Consider the following 19,014-nt stretch of genomic DNA (forward strand, 5'->3'; position numbering starts at 1 on the left):
GGGGCTGTAAGACAGAAGGCAGAAATGATCATCTCTGAAGGGTACTCCTACTCAGAAATTTACTGCCCCTCCTCTTGACCAAAGTGCTGAAAGGAAACTGTATGCAAAGGCTGCTGTTGAGGTGCATCTTCCTCCATTTCAGCTAACCAACCACTTCATACGCTTTGCAAAATAACGTTCAAAATCATATTTGAGGACTGAAAATATAAACAAACACAGCTTTGGAAAAAATAAGAACTAATATCGTCCAAAAAACTCACATATTTAAAAGAAACTACTAGCAAAACAAAATATTAAAATGAATATGTATAAGTATCCATATACCTAAGAAATAGCATAACTAAATTCTTGAACTCTTAAAGAGTCTGTTAGAAACTTTCTCTTGGGGCGCCTAGGTGGCTCAGTGAGTTAAGCCTCTGCCTTCAGCTCAGGTCATGGTCTCAGTGTCCTGGGATCAAACCCCTGGGATCAAGCCCCGCATCGGTTCTCTGCTCTGCAGGGAGCCTGCTTCCTCCTCTCTCTCTGCCTGCTGCTCTGCCTACTTGTGATCTCTGTCTGTCAAATGAATAAATAAAAGTCTTAAAAAAAAGAAACTTTCTCTTACATGCTGTTATTTGAAAAAAAAAGGGGGTTTTTTTTTCCCCATTTATGTGAACTACAAATAAATTTATTTTAGAAATAATTTTACAGGGGTGCCTGGGTGGCTCAGTGGGTTACGCCTCTGCCTCCAGCTCAGATCATGATCTCAGGGTCCTGGGATTGGCTCTCTGCTCAGCAGGGAGCCTGCTTCCCCCTCTCTCTCTTTGCCTGCTTCTCTACCTACTTGTGATCTCTCTCTCTGTCAAACAAATAAATAAAATCTTTTTTTTTAAAGAAAGAAATTAGTTTACAACATCCATAATTCCACTATAAACATTTTGGTGTATATTCTTCCTGTTTTTTTATCCACACACTATGATTACTATGAAAATTGGCGTTATTCCATACATAATCTTTTTTATTATTTTTAATAAATGTTTCCTCACTTAAAAAATATCAAAAATGTGATTGAAAAACCCATATATAGTCATTACCCATATAGATTGTGCCACAATTTATTTAAGCCATCCTCTACTATTGAACATTTGGGTTGTTTTCCAATTTATTCCTAGTATAAAAAATATTTGTCCTTACATTACAGGAATATCACTCACAAATAATGCTGAGGAAAAATGTTTATATATGAAATTAGGGGATCAATACATGAAAGCACTTTGACTCACACTGCCCAGCGCCTTCCAGAGAAGCTGCTCCCATTTATATACCATCAGTGGTATGTGAAAATGCTCACATTTGATTTTTTTCAAAAGAGATGCTGCTGAATTATTCCTTGAGTTTTGTACATGAATCTTACTTCATGAAGACCTACAAACTTCCAGCTAAAAGAAATGCGCTTCTGTAACTCTGTTTCTATGAGCAACCTGAGTTCATTTTCATTTAATACGGCTTGTCAGTCTTCTGACATACAGCTCTATGAAATCAACTAAAGCTGCTCTTCGAAGGAGATGATTATGGTTAATATGGACTACAGCATAAGAGGAAAGAGGCAGGACGAGAAACAGAAATTGGTCATGCAGAGACAGCTCACCCTTACTTCACCAGACTCTGACCAAGCTCACTTTCTTTTCTTTCCTTACCATCCTCCAGCCGCAACTAAACCATCATACTTTGGATGGATTTCCCATTCTTCAGTTTGCTCATGCATCCCCCCTCTCTTACAAACCACTTTACAAACACACCTACTGAGTGTTCTGACCACTAGGAACAGGCTAGTTTACCCTACTGTGGTTTGGCCCTCAGTTGATGCCCTTCGTTCCCCAAAGCAACTTTTTTTTTTAAGATTTTATTTATTTATTGGACAGACAGAAATCACAAGTAGGCAGAGAGGCAGGCGGGGGGGGGGGGAAGCAGGCTCCCCACCAAGCAGAGAGCCAGATTTGGGGCTCAATCCCAGGACCCCGAGATCATGACCTGAGCGGAAGTCAGAGGCTTAACCCACTGAGCCACCCAGGCGCCCCACACACACACAAAGCGACCTTAATCTCTGATCACCACTTAGTCTTCATGTGCAGGTAGTCAGCTGAATACCTCCCAGACACTAATTTAATTCAATAATATAAGCAGAGCTTCATGGGTAGAATCTGGACACCTCAAGAATACCGGCTGCTGGGCATTTTTTTTTCCTTTACTCCAATCCTGGATTGGCTTTGCTAATCTCAAAACAGAGAAAGATCCTAGCCCTCTATCCTAATGCCAAATATAAATAAATTGATAGATGATAGACAGATGATAGGTAGATAAACAACTGCTGAGAGAATTAGGGAGTAGGGGTGCGAGAAGTATTAATGGTGATCGGAAAGGTGGCAGAGAGAGAGAGAGAGACGCGGTCATTTATTGAAGGACCCACTGTATGTATAACCGTATCAAAACCTCCCCACGCTGATAGCTGTTTAGTATTGCCCTCATTTCATACATGAAGAAACTAATGTTAAGTTCATTGACTTGCCAAAAGACACATTATTGCTAATTCTTGATCCATGTTTAAATCAGGCTCATTAAATATTGAGTATAGTTGAGGTCCAAGGTTCAAATCTTCCCTAGATGTAAAAATGTCAACAAGTCACTCCTGATCGAGACCCCTTCCTCATGTGTTCAATAAGAATATCACTCACTTCATAAGCTTGGGAGAATTCAATGAGAGTAAGAGTAGATAGGATTTCTCAGACTTCAAAATACAAAAATATTCATTTTTTCCCTCTCTCCCCAAGGTTCTATAAATAGTGCAAGTGCTAGGACAGCAAAGTAGAAATCCTGACAGGCTGAGCTGGTTTCTCTCTCTTCATGTCAGGCTTGGAAGAGAGGGGTGGGGAGGGACAAGAGCACATTAATACAATTGAGGAGCTGGAAATATGTGGCAGCATAGTGCCACCTCCATTCTGTGACCTCAGACACCGTTACTCACACCTTACTGTCCTATGAAGTCACTAGTAACGCTGAGCCTTTATTCCGTTTTGATTTGCATCCTTAGAACTGATGGGGGTGCGGGAGTCAATTTCCATGACACAGGCTAGCCAGGTGCAGAACACTGTTTTACGCCACCATAGCTGTCTATCCTCTGTAAGCTGAGGACCACGTCTGTCTGGTTCCTATTCGTAACTGCAGCACAGACAAGATGTGATGCTGACATGTGCGCTCGATGAACAAGATTGGGGCAAGTGAAGAGGGATTGGTTTCACTCTTATGTAGACCATAAGGAATAGCGCAGAGGACCACAGAGGAAGGGAGGGAAAACTAATGTGAGGAAATCAGAGAGTGAGGCAAACCATGAGACACTCTGGACTCACAGAAACAAACTGAGGGTTACAGAGGGGAGTGGGGGTGGAGGGACTAGGTGCCCAGGTGATGGGTATTAAAGAAGGCATGTGTTGGGTTGAGCCCTGGTTGTTATACCCAACTAATGAATCATTGAACACTACATCAAAAACTAATGGAGTACTTACTATATGCTGGCTAACTGAACATAATAAAAATAAAATGAAATAAACTACATTTTCTGAAATTTAAAAAAAAAAGAGGAATTGACTAGAAAATCCAATTTTTCAGCTTTAGAGCAAAGCAATTGAGATGAATGATTGGGTAGCCAAATTGTGTAGCAGCTCCCTCCAAGCTCTAGTTATTTGGTTTCTTTGTCACTAATCTCGAATTTCTGAAGAGGCAAATTTCTTCTTAAAGAAGACAAGAAGCATCAGATAGTAGTTGCACTGACTTCAGGTGGCACTAAATGAAACTTCTAGCATGGCCTTTTGATCAAAGCAGCACAAAATGGGAAGCACCAAACTTCATCTGAAAAACCATTGGTTCATAAAACAGAAAGATGAAAAATTTGAAGAATATTTTCAATGTTGCTGTACTTCGTCATCTAAATTCACTTATATGCAAGACACACATAACACATACACACTACGAATATATAAAGCATGTATTTATTTACTTCCTAGCCGTTTTGCTGTAAAAGCCTGTTTTCATTTGGGAAACCACACATTGTACCCCAACCATTATTGACCAATTATTAACGTTGTCAACTAACTTAGCTCACAGCTTCTAGTCACACCTTCAAACTTTCTGGTAACACCTCAAACCTCAGTGGCTTATCACTTCACAGCAGCATGCTGTTCTTCCACTTGCAGACCAAAGTGAAGGATGTCTAGAGGCAACACCAGCTTCTACGGAAGGATGGTCTGCATCCCTCTAAGAGGAGTACCTCACCTCGCCAGGTTCCCACCTCCACAGTTAGACTTCATACCTAACCTTTAGGACACTGAGCAGTGCTAATTTTCTGGCCCTTGATGTAAAAACTCAAAAGACCTCATTTGAGGTTTCTTGTTCCTCTAACTGGCTACCTCATCTGTCCTTTACAATAAAATCTGCTCTAATGTTCTGGAGGTAAAATCCTTTACATGGGCCCAACTGCCCTCCAGCAGTCTATCAAACAATACCCATCCTTCCTCCAATTTCTAAATAACTAAATGAGAAGACCAACTCAGGAAATAAGCTTGAAAAAATTATGGCAAAAAAAGGACTTCAGGGGCCATATGGACTCTCTGACACTAAAGGTAACCTGTCTACTCACAGGTGGAAAAGGAAAGTTAAGTCTGCAAAGTAGGGGCATAACTGAGATTTCTGATGCTTCAGTTAGTGTTCCCTCCACTATTTTACATGGTTTAGACTCTGAACTTACCCTTATTCATTTACCTGTTGTTTATTTTTTCATTAAATTTTGTGGACATTCTATTCTAGCTCATTACCATATAATGATAGCAAGCCAATTATTAAAATAATCAACAAACTTGATGATCACCCAAAACCTACACATAGATGTTTATAGGAGCTTTATATAATTGCCAAAATCTGGAAGCAACCAAGATGTCTTTTACTAGATAAGTGGATAAGCAGAGGTCCACCCAAGCAATGGAATATTACCCAGTACTAAGAAGAAATGAGCTATCAAGTCATAAAAGACATGAAGGAAATTTAAATATGTAAGTGAAAGAAGTAAAAGAAGTCAATCTGAAAAGGCTACATATTGTGTAACTCCAACTACATGACATTATGGAAAAAAAACTGTGGAGACAATACAAAGAGTAGCAGTGATGCTAAGGGTCAGTGATGAGGGTAGGGAGATACGGATGGAGCACAGAGACGTTTCAGGTAGTGAAAATAGTAGCTGTGATACTGTAAAAAAGGATATATGTCATTATACATTTGCCTAAACTCACAGAACAAACACTGCCAAGAGCGAACCCTAATGGAAACTATGGACTTTAGGCGATGATGTGTCAATGGAGGCTCATCAAATACAACAAATGTATTTGTTGGAGGCTAAGTATGCATGCAGGCTGGAGTATATGGGAAATCTCTGTACCTTTCTCTCCTTTCTCTGTGAACCTAAAATTGCTCCCAAAAAAGTCTTAAAAAAATTACAGGGATCAGTACTGGAACTTACAGCATAATCCATGTTCACAAGTCTCATATATTTCAAAATAGAATAGTCTAACAACACGATATACAAAATAAAGAATCTCAGCTATCATTCAATTTATATTAAAACTGTCCATATGCATATAAACCCAGCCTCATTTGGTAAAATACCTGCCTGTACTTTTTTTTTTTTTTAAGATTTTATTTATTTATTTGACAGAGACAGACAGCAAGACAGGGAACACCAGCAGTGGGAGTAGGAGAGGGAGAAGCAAGCTTTCCACCAAGCAGGGAGCCCAACATGGGCCTGAATCCCAGGACCCTGGGATCCTGACCTGAACCGAAGGCAGATGCCTAATGATTAAGCCACCCTGGTGCCCTACCGGTCTGCACTCTTAACTACAAGAAGCAGAGGTACAAACCTCAGAAACTTAAAATAAAATAAAAGTAATAGAATGGTAGAGGCTGGCAGATCATCCCAATTCTCAACAGTCCTCTCTGCTGTCCCATTATCTACTGCTTTGTTTGAGCAAAGTTACAGTGCTCTACTTGAGAAATTAGGATCACAGCTGGACCACATCCAAAAGACACATCTTTATCCAAAGTGTCTGAATATACAACTCTGGCAGTATGGTCTACGCAAAGTTAATGGTGATTGAAAGGATTTCCATAGCAGCAGAAATGAACCTCTTCCCCTTCACACTAAGTTACAGAGACAAAATAATCTGATGGCAGTAAGTACAAAAGAAAATCACCTCAATACTTTTACAAAGCACTGACTCTGTGAAAAATATTGTGCTAGATGCTAGGAAACAACACTCCATCCCATAAAGGGGCCAAAGGAAGGATGGGCACAGAACCAATACTTGGAAAATAAGTTTTGATTATTGCTTACAGGGTGAGGGGGAAGGGAACGTGTATCTGCTGACCTGAGTACTAGAACCTTCCAGTTTCATATAAAATTGTATTATACAAAATTTAATTTTAGTGATCATTGTCCACCAACAGCTTACGAACAATTAAGAGCCAGTTCAAACAAGCTATTAGAAAATCAGAGACAATATAAAATATTTATCTTAATGATGTAGCCTCCAATCTTGGTTTGAATGTAAGAAACTCAGTAGACAGTGGAGATGGAGACAGACATAACAAATCAGCATGAGAGGGAAGTCAGAGAATGAAGACACGTCAGAGAATGAAGAACTTTCTCCCAACTTTGCTCTATCTTGATCATCTTACACAATGTCTTACTGGGGAGCCACAGAATGGCTATTTGGAGGAGCAACCAAAAATTGTGGGCCCACAAGACCAAAGAGCAAGCATTTCTCCCTTTCTCCTTGAGGTTGACATCTGAGTGTAAGAAAATTACAACGTGATTTGACATTGCATATCCCTCAAGGTCTACAACTTGAAGAGAAATGTTTATTTCCTGAAGAGACCTGGAGGTGATAACCAGTAGAGTCTTGCACAGTGGAGATCAGGTGACTTTTTAGGACAAATCTTGAGGATGGCCATGGATGTTCATGCAGTGTCAAAGATCAGACAGGACTTCATGGCAAACAGGCTGCCAAGACATGCTCTAGAGCTACAATATCTGAAGGGTAGCCACAAGGCACACTGGCTATCGAAATTTAATCAAATTAAATAGCACCAAAAAAAAAAAAAATGGTTTGTTAACAGCAATTACACCATTTTATCCTTATGTGAAAAATTAACATGACATGATCTAGAATAGACTTACTTTAGTAAAAATTGTTAATTAAAGAATCTGAATTGACAGATGGGTATTCATTTTACAATTCTTATAAAAACTTCTATGCTTGAAATTTTTCATAATAAAATCTTGAAAAAAGTTTAATAGGACTATAAATTCAGTTATACTAGCCACATCTCAAGTACTTAGTTGCCATGTGTGGTAGTTAGTGGCTACCTTATTGGTCGACAGATACAGAACGTCTCTATTATGTCAAAGAAGTTTATTGGACAGACCCACTCGAGAACTGAGCTCAGGAATACTAGCAAACCTTCAGAGATCAATTCTTCCCAATAAGGTCAGTCCTAACGTCCCAGGGGCGAGTGAATTCTCACTACTAGGACTGCACACTTTTAAAGACTGGGGGTTCAGATGAGGGATTAACAATCCCAGGGGCATAGTTACTAGCAGGGGAAGTTAATGAAAGAGGTTGCAGGAAACTGAGAATCATAAGTTGAATCATGCTCTTAATAGTGCAGATACACACACACGTGCATTAAAGTCTCGATTTTAAATAACTTGTAATGCTGAGAACTCATTTAATTCCTACAGAAACACAAAATATATTCTGAAATACCTTACAGACAAAAATCTACTGTGAAATAAGGAATAAGGGCATAATAGAAGATGTATTTCAACTGGGGTGCTGACCTGACTCTTGTAACTCTTTAGACAATTACTGATTACACCAAAAATATTAAAATCTTAAGAATTCCTGAGGGGTTTGGGATACATGTGAAAAATCCAGAATCTTCTGTAAACAACTTCTATAGGCACCAAAAAATTACGGACCATTAGGTATGAAAGAAATAAGAAGACATCTGCAATTGCTTTTAAAGGATGAAAATCTGGCATCACATTTCTGCCTGAAAGAACTTCTACCATAGGATGTACCTACTAGAACAATTCTTTATTACCTTAAAGTGAATAAAGAGACTTAGCCTTCTGGAAAAAAAAAAAGAAAACAAAAAACCCACTCTCCATCCAGGCTTTGATATGTTTTATTAGAGCAAATTTTCAACAAAAGGTTGCTTTTATTTACAGAATTTCATGTGTGAGGACTATCCACACCACTTGGACCCAAGCTGAGAATAACCATTAAGCCTGTTTATGTATTTTCTTATTGTTAGTTGGCATACAAAACAAAACAAAACAACCTTCACATTTATAAAAATCCCAAGAGTGTAAATGACAAACCCATCCCTTAATTAAATATAAAAACAGCTTCAAAAACATACAGTTTAGATTGGTTTAATCTTGAAATGTAATCCAATAAGACTAAAAACTAAACATTTCAGGTCCTGCACCAAATAGTAAAATACTCGAAGGCCTTCAGGATCCCTAAAATTTAAAAAGGTAAAAGTTACTTTTTTGTTCCTAAGATGAAACACATAATTTTAAAGTCAATTCCCAAAACAAAACACACACCAAAACAAAGGAATTCAGGAGAAAGGAAGGATCTGCTGCAACTAAAATGAACATACTGATATCATTTCTGTCTTTTCTAAAAAATATATAAATCTCTTCACCAGTTTCATTTATATAAGTATTTATTTCCTTATAAAAAGAAATAGCTATACATAGTAAGAATGTAGAAAGCAGATAAAATTATAAAGATAGAAAAAAATAATACTCAGTACTATGAGTCACTCCTCACAGGATAACTATAAATATTTTGGCATTTCTCTATTTTCATACCTAAAATCATTCCCTGTGCCCTTTTTAACATTATTTTTCCCTCATTATAACACACGTCTTCCCCAATGTCCATCACCCAGTTATCCCTCCCCCGCCCCACGCAACCATGAATTTAAAATGTTAGCAGCTTCAGGATGTAATGAACACTGGGTATTATAGAAGACTGAAGAATCAGTCTACCTCTGAAATTAATAATATATTATATGTTAATTAATTGAATTAAATAAAAATAAAAATAAATTTTAAACAATGAAATGTTAGCAGCTTTTGATGCATAATTATCAAACTGCTTCCCAAAAAACCCTGTACCAATTTAAAATCCCAGTTAGGGTATGAACACCACATCCTCATCAACTGTGGGAAAATCAGCTTGATAGTTCAAAAGTATCTGACTGGTCTTTACAAACATAGCCTTTTGTATCCAATAGTTACTATGCATTCATTCCTTTTTTCTTTCCTCTAATAAATATTTACAAAGCACTTCTTGTGTGCCAGGAATTGTGCTAACTTTGGTGACACGGCAAGGTTCTCACGGAGTTCACATTCAAACCAGAAAAGCAAACAAGTAAGTTCTTACAATTTAGGATGACAGAAGAAAGAGCACTAAGAAAACATTTTGAGGCATAACCGAAAGAAGTGGAAGCACAGAAATTTTTTGGGCAAAAACAATAGTATGTCCTACAAAGGCCCAGAGGAAACAAACTTGGGAAGATAGAGGAAGGTAAAACCACACTTAAGTTATACTGATTTTTTTTCAATTTCTTTCAAATATTAAACTCAAGGAGGAGAATGACGTGATATTAGGCTAATGAGGCTGATATAATCCAATAAGGATTTCTTTCAAATTTTATGAAACCCTACCCAGATTTTTACCAAAAATAGCAATTAAAATTTGCTCACTGTTATGCAGTGGTCAGATTAAATTTTTTTTTGACAATCAAAATATAAACTGCTAATCACTTTGACAGGAAGTCTTTAATGACATAAAAGTCGAATTTCATTTGCAGAATAAACTGATTAACTGGCCACTGAAATAATCCTAGAAAACTGGCTACTGTTCTAAAATGAGCCTCTCAAATCAATTATGTCAATTTATTTTATTAGATTTTATTTATTTGTCAAAGAAAGAGCACAAGCAGGGGAGTGGCAGGCAGAGGGAGCAGACTCCCCTCTACCCCACTGAGCAGGGAGCTGGATGTGGACTCAATCCCAAGACCCTGGGATCATGACCTGAGCCAAAGGCAGAAGCTTAACTGACTGAGCCATATAGACATCCCTAAATTACATCAATTTAGTTAAAATACTTTAGCATACTTACTTTGACTGATTTACATCAATAAGAGAACCTATTTTGGATGTGGTAAAAGAAATGTGTTCATCTCCAATTACAATTTCAAGCTCCTGAAAAAAATAAAATAGATTGCTGTAGTTAATGTAAAACTTCACCTCAAAGGTGTCTATATCCTTGTTACCAAGAGGTCTCAATTTAGCTGCAAGTTTTCTAGCAGTCACAGAGGGGGAAAAAAAAAAGGAAGAAATAAAAGAAAAGGAAAAGGAAAACAAAAGGAAAAGAATGATAGACATAAACTGTGTCTATAAAATAAAAACCTCATCAACTGCTCAGGAGTCCCCAGTATTAGGATCAACCAAGAATAGCTTTCCAGAAATCTCAGAAAGAAGTCACCATAAATATGAATGATACACGTTAAGAGTACACACAAATATTTCTTAAATCAGTAAAAACTAAAGATATAACTTTGAAGCACAATTCTGTAAATATGGGTATAAACCTATTTTTAATAAATAAATACAAGCACATTTAGTCCTTCTATCAAACTTTATAAATAAAATGTGTAATACTAACAGCACTGCTTTGGCATCTACTAGGTAGGAGACCCTGCTAAGGACTTTACAAACATACTCTGTAAGCCCTAAGACACTCTTCTCAGGGTATTTTATAAATGCACAATACCAGACGCATAAAGCACAGGGAAAAAACAATGATGTATTTACAACCATGAGTAAGCAAATGTATTGGTATTTGAGTCCTTGGCTGTTAAGACTGAAAAACACCCTGGTTTGACTTCACAAAGCATTGAAAATTAAGACCTAGGGGCGTCTGGGTGGCTCAGTGGTTTAGCCTCTGCCTTCAGCTCAGGTCATGATCTGAGAGTCCTAGGATCGAGCCCCGCATGGGCTTTCTGCTCAGCAGGGAGCCTGCTTTCCCCTCTCTCTCTGCCTGCCTCTCTGCCTACTTGTGATCTCTGTCTGTCAAATAAATAAATAAAATATTAAAAAAAAAAAGAAAATTAAGACCCAGTAAAACAAATATGACGTACTGTAGACATTCTTAGTGTGCCATAATTATTATAGAAATTATTTTCTACATTTTATCTGCAAATCTAAAACCAATAATTAAGAGGCTATATGTCTATAGTGATTTACCAGGTTAAATAACAAATGCCAATAAAGATGATCTTAGCTCCGTACTTCACTACGAGACCTAATTATGCAAAGTTTTTGGCACACACAAAACAGAGAACTAACTAAAGCTCTCAAACGATCAAAAAATTTTGACTTAAAGATCCAATAGATGATTTCTGGAACATGCCTACCCCTCCCCACTAAAACATATGAACATATCAAAACCTAGATGAAAATACTGAGTTCTACCTGAGTCTAAAAGAGATAAAAGGTTTACTGCTGTGGTGTCTGTTTTTTAGTACGTATGTACCTATTGCATCAAACAAACCGAGACTTAAATTTACTTTTTAAAAGTGTTTACAATGCAGAACATAAATTCTGTTAACTTTACCTTTGCTTTCCTAAATGCTTCTTTAAATAGAAGAGGAGTTAAGTGACTGCTACAGAATGTCACCATTTATTTGATTTCTCCACATTTTCATTTAGTCAAGGAAGGGGATGTTAAGTATAATCCTCAGGAATATACAAAAGTGAAATTAAGTGTTTCTTCGTCCAGGAGTTGTATCTCATTTCTTTAAGAATTGAAAAAAAACAATCAAACTGTCTCTCTACAAAGTGAAATTAAGCCTTCAAACTTCCAGAAGCCCTTTGAGAAACATTAATTACTCCATAGGGAATAGGAGGCAAAAGTAATGGTCAGTTTGAACAGAGAAACCAATGAAATCCTTCTCTGAGGCATAAGGGTGCAAGTAAAGAGTTCTCAACATTATGAAAATCAAGAAGGTGAATTCTACAGTCAATAAGAATCCTCTCTTGAATTTCACAAACACTGTAGTTATTCTTAATAGAAGTAATTAATATTCAATAGCAATTATCCGTAACAGGAAAACATCCTAACTTTAACTGGTGAGGCTACAGAGAAGACTGGTCAGAGAGAAGTCTAAATTTAGAGCTCTGTACTGACTCCTTTCCTATTCAGAGGTAGAACAGAAAATGAGACTAAGTGAAATAAAATTAAAGAGTATTTACTGGGTACCTACTAAATGGAAAACCAAAGAATCAATGAGGATCTATGCTAAATAAATAAGAAGAAACATAAAAATTACATCACCAATTTCTAACATGTGTGCACATAAAGAACCACTGAATACAAACCTGTCGGCCAACTCTGTCAGGGGGAGGCCACAACGCATCATCTTCTTTTGTAATTTCACTGTCGTCAATAATCCTCTTCAGTTCCTCCATTACACTCTTGTGCACATAAGCCTGAGAATAAATTACAATAAAAATTCAGCAATGTCTATTACTTCCCATAATTCAGAATGAAATAACATACAAAGTTACAAACCCTAAATATTCAGACTGTCACAGAAAAATCTAATACTGATCCCAAAATACAAGATGGGAGAGAATCACTCATCCTTAAGATTTTATTAACTCGCTTGCCCTTTCCTTCAATATATATTTGTCTCCAAATTTAAAAAAAAAAAAAAAGATAACTTACACTAGCCCCCTTTTAAAACCCTGGATTTTGCCTTTGTAACATGGGATTCAAATACCTCTGAGTAGTTAACAATGATAACAGAAAATCTGTGAGGCAAACAGAGACAAATACAAGTATACATTACAGTTACTGCTCTAAACTTTTTCTTACCCCTAACTTTTGAGCCTTTCATTTAAAATTCATACTGTGTTTAAATCTTGACTATTGGGGACCTGGATGGTTCAGCTGGTTAAGCGACTACCTTCAGCCCAGGTCATGATCCTGGAGTCCCAGGATTAAGTCCCACATCGGGCTACCTGCTCAGCAGGGAGACTGGTTCACCCTCTGACCCTCGCCCTTCTCGTGTTGTCCCTCTCCCTCTCTCATTCTCTCAAATAAATAAATAAATAAAATCTTTTTTTTAAAATAAATAAATAATCTTGACTATCAATTAGTTTAAACAGGGAATGGGATAAAAAGACAAACCTAAATAGGAAATGAATGAAATTATATGTTCAAAGGTGGGACAACTTAATATATTCAGAATGCTTCTTTGGCTGTTACACATGCTACATTTAGATCTAATTTAAATGGACTCTTTTTTCAATCTATAAATTGGCTTCTTTACAGCAATACAACCTTAGATGTACTTTTGTAAATTCTTAAGACATGAAGAAAATGGTCTAAATGTAAAAAATTAAACAATTGAAAAGAACTTACCTCCTTTCTGATCATGACATCATTCTTGTAATTGCTGTTGTTGGCATATCTAAGCTTTCCTGTGGGGAGTGCAAAAAAATTCACTCTATAACAGCAAAAACTGCTAAAAAAAAATAATAAAGATATGACACCGTAAGCAATTTCAAAGGTAAAGACTGTTTTACAGTACTACTTTTATTAATATTTCCACCTTTTAGCATAAGATCAATGTTAGCTAGACCTGTAAACACTCAAATATTTTTGGTAAAAAGTTGGCTACAGCTGAAGCCAGTCATTTTCAAAACTTTCATGCCTTCAAAGAATTTTTAAATATTCAACATAATTTTTAAATATTTCATACCTTTAACATCATTCAGTGTAACAGGAGGGTCATTTTTTTTTTTTTTTTTTTTTTTTTTTTTTTTTTTTTTAGTTTATGTTTTCTATTTATTTATTTTTTTTTCAGCGTAACAGTATTCATTCTTTTTGCACAACACCCAGTGCTCCATGCAAAACGTGCCCTCCCCATCACCCACCACCTGTTCCCCCAACCTCCCACCCCTGACCCTTCAAAACCCTCAGGTTGTTTTTCAGAGTCCATAGTCTCTTATGGTTCGCCTCCCCTCCCCAATGTCCATAGCCCCCTCCCCCTCTCCCAATCCCACCTCCCCCCAGCAACCCCCAGTTTGTTTTGTGAGATTAAGAGTCATTTATGGTTTGTCTCCCTCCCAATCCCATCTTGTTTCATTTATTCTTCTCCTATCCCCCTACCCCCCCATGTTGCTTCTCCATGTCCTCATATCAGGGAGATCATATGATAGTTGTCTTTCTCCGATTGACTTATTTCACTAAGCATGATACGCTCTAGTTCCATCCACGTCGTCGCAAATGGCAAGATTTCATTTCTTTTGATGGCTGCATAGTATTCCATTGTGTATATATACCACATCTTCTTGATCCATTCATCTGTTGATGGACATCTAGGTTCTTTCCATAGTCTGGCTATTGTAGACATTGCTGCTATAAACATTCGGGTACACGTGCCCCTTCGGATCACTATGTTTGTATCTTTAGGGTAAATACCCAGTAGTGCAATTGCTGGGTCATAGGGTAGTTCTATTTTCAACATTTTGAGGAACCTCCATGCTGTTTTCCAGAGTGGTTGCACCAGCTTGCATTCCCACCAACAGTGGAGGAGGGTTCCCCTTTCTCCACATCCTCGCCAGCATCTGTCATTTCCTGACTTGTTAATTTTTAAGGCACGTTTGCTTAAACTATGTCATGAACTAGACAGGGAATCTGAAAAGGAACTAACATTTCTTTTAAAGCCTATGTTATATATCTGTATTAGCCCTAAGTGATTTACCCAGAAAATTTAATTTAATTGGTAAAACAATCCTTAAAATGTTTTATTCTCTCATCTACTCACACTTGAGAGAACAGAGTTAAGTAACCTGCCCAGGGTCAAAAAGATTCATCTCTAGTCTACCTTCTTCCAATACTCATGTTTTCCCCAATACTCCAAAATGTTCTTTTAATTATTTCCTTCAAATTAATATATGTATATAATACAGCAATGCTACTATTTTAGCACTGTGACTAAGATGCACATGAACTATGTACTGCTTCTAGATAAAAACTGGTCAGTTTGTTAGCTGACCAATGTTTAATTTTAATCCATCATGACTTTTGTATTGCCTGATGCATGCTTCTCCTCATGGCTGTAGTCAGTTGCTCAGATATAAATGTAATGTGGTCCTGATCTCTAAAATGGTAGGTTCCCCTAACAAGGTTATCCCTTCACCACTGAAGGAAATACATGGTGGTGTGGTGGCAGATAACTGGATGAGAACCACTGTTCTGGCATGAACTCTCCCTGATAATATCAGACTACTTAATTTATGTGATTGGCTAAACATGACAGAGGCAAGCTGAAAGCTGTTCAAAGGCAAAGGCACTAAGAAGAGTATCATCTAAGAAAAGAATAGATGGAGAATTCAGGTAAATTTGGCTCCTTAGCTAAATTTAGAAGAGACATGAGGAGAACGAGGGAGAATAAAGTGATTAAGGTTTCTGAACTTCTGAACTTAAATGTCTTGATACTCTTCCTCTTTCCTAATATGTGATGCTTCTCTACTTTTTTTTTTCACTTTCACAGAACTTTGTCCAAAGCTTAATACACCAGTTAACATCCACACTGTTTTATGACTAGGTTCATTCATGTCTGCATCAGCCACCAAGACTTAACTCCTTCAGAGAAATTAAAGAGACTTACTCATTATTGTACCCTCAATTTTTGTACTTACGTGTTGCCCTGCACATAACACGCATTCAAAGAATGCTCACAAAGCTCTCAAAAGTCTATGCAGGTGAACTGTCCTTGATCTAAGCAGAGTTCAGTACACAGTAAGTCTCTAAAAAGAGTACTGGGGCACTCAAATCATAGAATATGCTGCACCTATGTGTCAGCAGACAGTTCCACCTCTCCCTTTGTTCATGCTGCTTTCAGCAGTCTGAATGGTTTTTTCCCCTCGAAGGCCAAGAAAAATACCTATTCTCATTTCAAGGCTCACCTTGAAAGAGGACTTTCCCTACTTACATTATTATGATCTCAAACCCACCTTTGCCCCACATTTTTTTGGCACGTATTTTTGGCATTTTGCAGACAGTCTTTGAGATGCTACTACACTGTCTTCCCGATGCTGGCCTCTCTGAAATAAATTCCTTTCTTGTCTCACCACCAGTAGATTCTCTGCCTTTGGATTTTGTCAGATGTGAGCCCCCAGTACGGTCTGTTTGGGAAGCCCAGAGCATCCCTGCGCACCAGCTACAATTTGAACTGCTACCTTCCCTAGGAAGCTTTCTTTGACTCCTAGTACCCCCTAACCATTTCCCCCTTTTTATCCTTAATGCATCTTATGGAGAACGACTATATTTAAGCACCCTACGCTTATTTTTCTACACGCGGAGCTCCCTCCTTCAGAATAGGTCTCATTCCTTTTCCTAGACACGTGGCCTTACATAGAGCGTCTGCATGAATACAATGATTGCATGGGAGTCCGAAAATTACCGGTCACCGGAAGACTTTAAGCATCCATTGCACAACAGCGTGGTGGGACGTTCTTTAAAGTGTTCAAGGATGACGCCAAGTAAACCAGACGGTGTGCTGAAAGTAGGATTCTGATTACCCTATGTTCAAGTTTCCAGTATCTGGCAGGATTAGATTTTATGAACTCACTTACACCAACTTATGCTTCTGATAGGCTTAGGTTCGGATTTACTTTGGCTCTAGCAGTGCCCTCAGTCCCCACTGTACACCTGCAAGCCCACTGAAACGGGTGCACTCCACCCGCCTTCTCCACGTCCTCTCCGCCCCGCTTCCCCTAGTCGCGCACCGCGCTAGGCTGTGGCCGCGGCTCACCGCTCTTCTGCTCACCGTCTGGCCGAAACTCGAACTCCAGAAACTCGTGTCCAAACTTGCCCTTGTGTCCTACGTAGTAGCGCAAGTAGAAATCGCTGGCCATAGACATTTTTTGCCCCCTAAAGCCAGCCCAAGGCCCGGCCAACTTGCCGCCGGGCGCCTGGTAGTGACGTCACCGCCCGGGATTAATACGTCACTGCGGGCGCGCCTTTCGGGTCCCAGGTCACCGAAGGAAAGCGGGAAGACAGTTTCCCATTTCAGAGGCTTGGAGGCGCCAGGGCGAGAGGAATTTCTCTTTACTGGGGTTGGAAGAACATTTTTCCCCCCAAAATTAAGTAGATCAGATTATATTAGTAAAACACAGAAGTGTGAAATGTGAGATTATTTTTTATGGGTTTAGAATTGAGGTTTTCAGGTCGCTTACCTTTCGGGTCTCTAATTCTCGCGGCATCCTGTCCTCACGAGGTGGGTGTGGCCTCGGCCCCCTTTAACTGGTGGAATGAGAAAGATAAAGCCCAGAACCAGAAAGGTAGACATGGAATATCACCCTACCCTCCAGTTAGATTCCTAACCGGAGCTTTCCCCTTTGGGTAGTGACTGCTAGTTATCCGGCAGCTAAAAGCCTAGAATAGAGATGAAGTAGAAAGAATCCATCAGACAAGAGGTCTGAAATTTGAAAAGCCCATTGGAACTAAAGATCTCTGACAGTCACGGTATAAGAGCGTTCCTCTTAATAGTAAAACTTTAATCATTCAGTAAGGGTTAATCTTTAGTAGCCTATGGAGTTTGACAGTTTGACTTAAGATCAAATGATTTAGCCCGCGTTTCTTCTTTCTTTTTCTTTAAGATTTTATTTGATAGAGTGTGAGCAGGGAGAGGGGCAGAGAGAGAAGCAGACTCCCCGCTGAGCAGGAAGCCCCATGTGGGGCTCCATTAAGTACTCCCCTGATCATGACCTGAGCTGAAGGCAGAGGCCCAACCGACTCAGCCACTTAGGTGCCCCAGCCCACGTTTCTTACCAGAAAGAATTAAATCGGGGAGATGAAGAAACGCTGCGATGTGGAATGGGTTTTGAAGGAAGTAGAAAGACTAGGTGAACTTTTATACAAAATCTACTTTTTAAATATTATTGATCACCCTTTTTTTATTTTTACCAGCAGAGTAATTCTGTTGGGTGACCTTTAACCTTCCGCAAGATTTAGAAGAGTGTCAGTCAGAACACCTGGATTCATTCCCACCACATACTACACTATCTACTAACCTTGGTTACTTACTTAGTCACTGTCTACATCTCTTTTTGTTCACCAGCCAAATGAATACCCTACAATGTCCTACAGTCGACTTTGTGAACCTCCAGAATTGCTGAGAAGACCAAATGAGATAATAAATGTATAATAAGCTTTAAATTTTATAAAACACCTAATGATTTTAACAGGCATTTCTTATGTGCCAGAAATAGATGGACGCTGGTAATAATAGAGCCCTTTACATTTTCAGTCCAAAGAAGAGAGCAAAGAGTAGAAAAATTTAACATAACGAAACAAATGTTAGAAGAAAGAATATTTTTAGTTCCTTGAGGAAGGAACAGTGTCACAGCAACAGTAGAGCTTTGGATCTCCTGCTCCTGCTCTTGACTCACCACTGTTCCCCTCTCACAGGGGAACAAGTCAGTCAGGAAGCCACACCGCAGCCATGACTTTTAAAGACACCAGGAAGACACCCATAGAACCAGAGGTAGCGATTCACTTAAGAATTACTCTAACCAGCCACAAGATAAATCTTTGGAGAAGGTGTGTGCTGACTTGAGGACAAGAATCTCAAAGTGAAAGGACCAATTCAGATGCCTATCAAGGCTTTGAGAATCACTACAAGAAAAACTTCTAAGACTGGATCCACAGGGTACTCCTTGATTTGCACCGTCCTCCTGAAATTGTTAAGCAGATTACATCCATCATTATTGAGCTGGGAGGTGAGGTTGAAGTCACTATTGCAGATGCTTAAATCAGCCATTTTTAAAAA

The 19,014-nt window shown here is 38.5% G+C and overlaps 1 protein-coding gene across 5 annotated transcripts; it reads right to left on the minus strand.

The window, feature by feature from the left end:
- Positions 1–8,253: 8,253 nt before the first annotated feature.
- On the minus strand, positions 8,254–17,871 carry LOC123946545 (protein mago nashi homolog). 5 transcript variants are annotated; one of them, XM_046011929.1, is made up of 5 exons: positions 17,011–17,871; positions 13,596–13,654; positions 12,548–12,658; positions 10,287–10,369; positions 8,254–8,611 (listed from the first exon to the last, which is right to left on the minus strand). In XM_046011929.1, exons 1-5 carry the CDS (start codon positions 17,102–17,104, stop codon positions 8,512–8,514), a joined length of 447 nt encoding a protein of 148 aa, XP_045867885.1. In that variant the 5' UTR covers positions 17,105–17,871; the 3' UTR covers positions 8,254–8,511. The 5 variants fall into 5 exon arrangements, with proteins under 5 accessions (XP_045867885.1, XP_045867886.1, XP_045867884.1 ...); XM_046011930.1 differs by having other exon boundaries at positions 13,596–13,698; positions 17,011–17,862; XM_046011928.1 differs by having other exon boundaries at positions 16,996–17,862.
- Between the last annotated feature and the right edge of the window lie 1,143 nt (positions 17,872–19,014).

This window comes from Meles meles, chromosome 7 (assembly GCF_922984935.1).
Source record: "Meles meles chromosome 7, mMelMel3.1 paternal haplotype, whole genome shotgun sequence".
Classification (NCBI taxonomy): Eukaryota; Metazoa; Chordata; class Mammalia; order Carnivora; family Mustelidae; genus Meles; species Meles meles.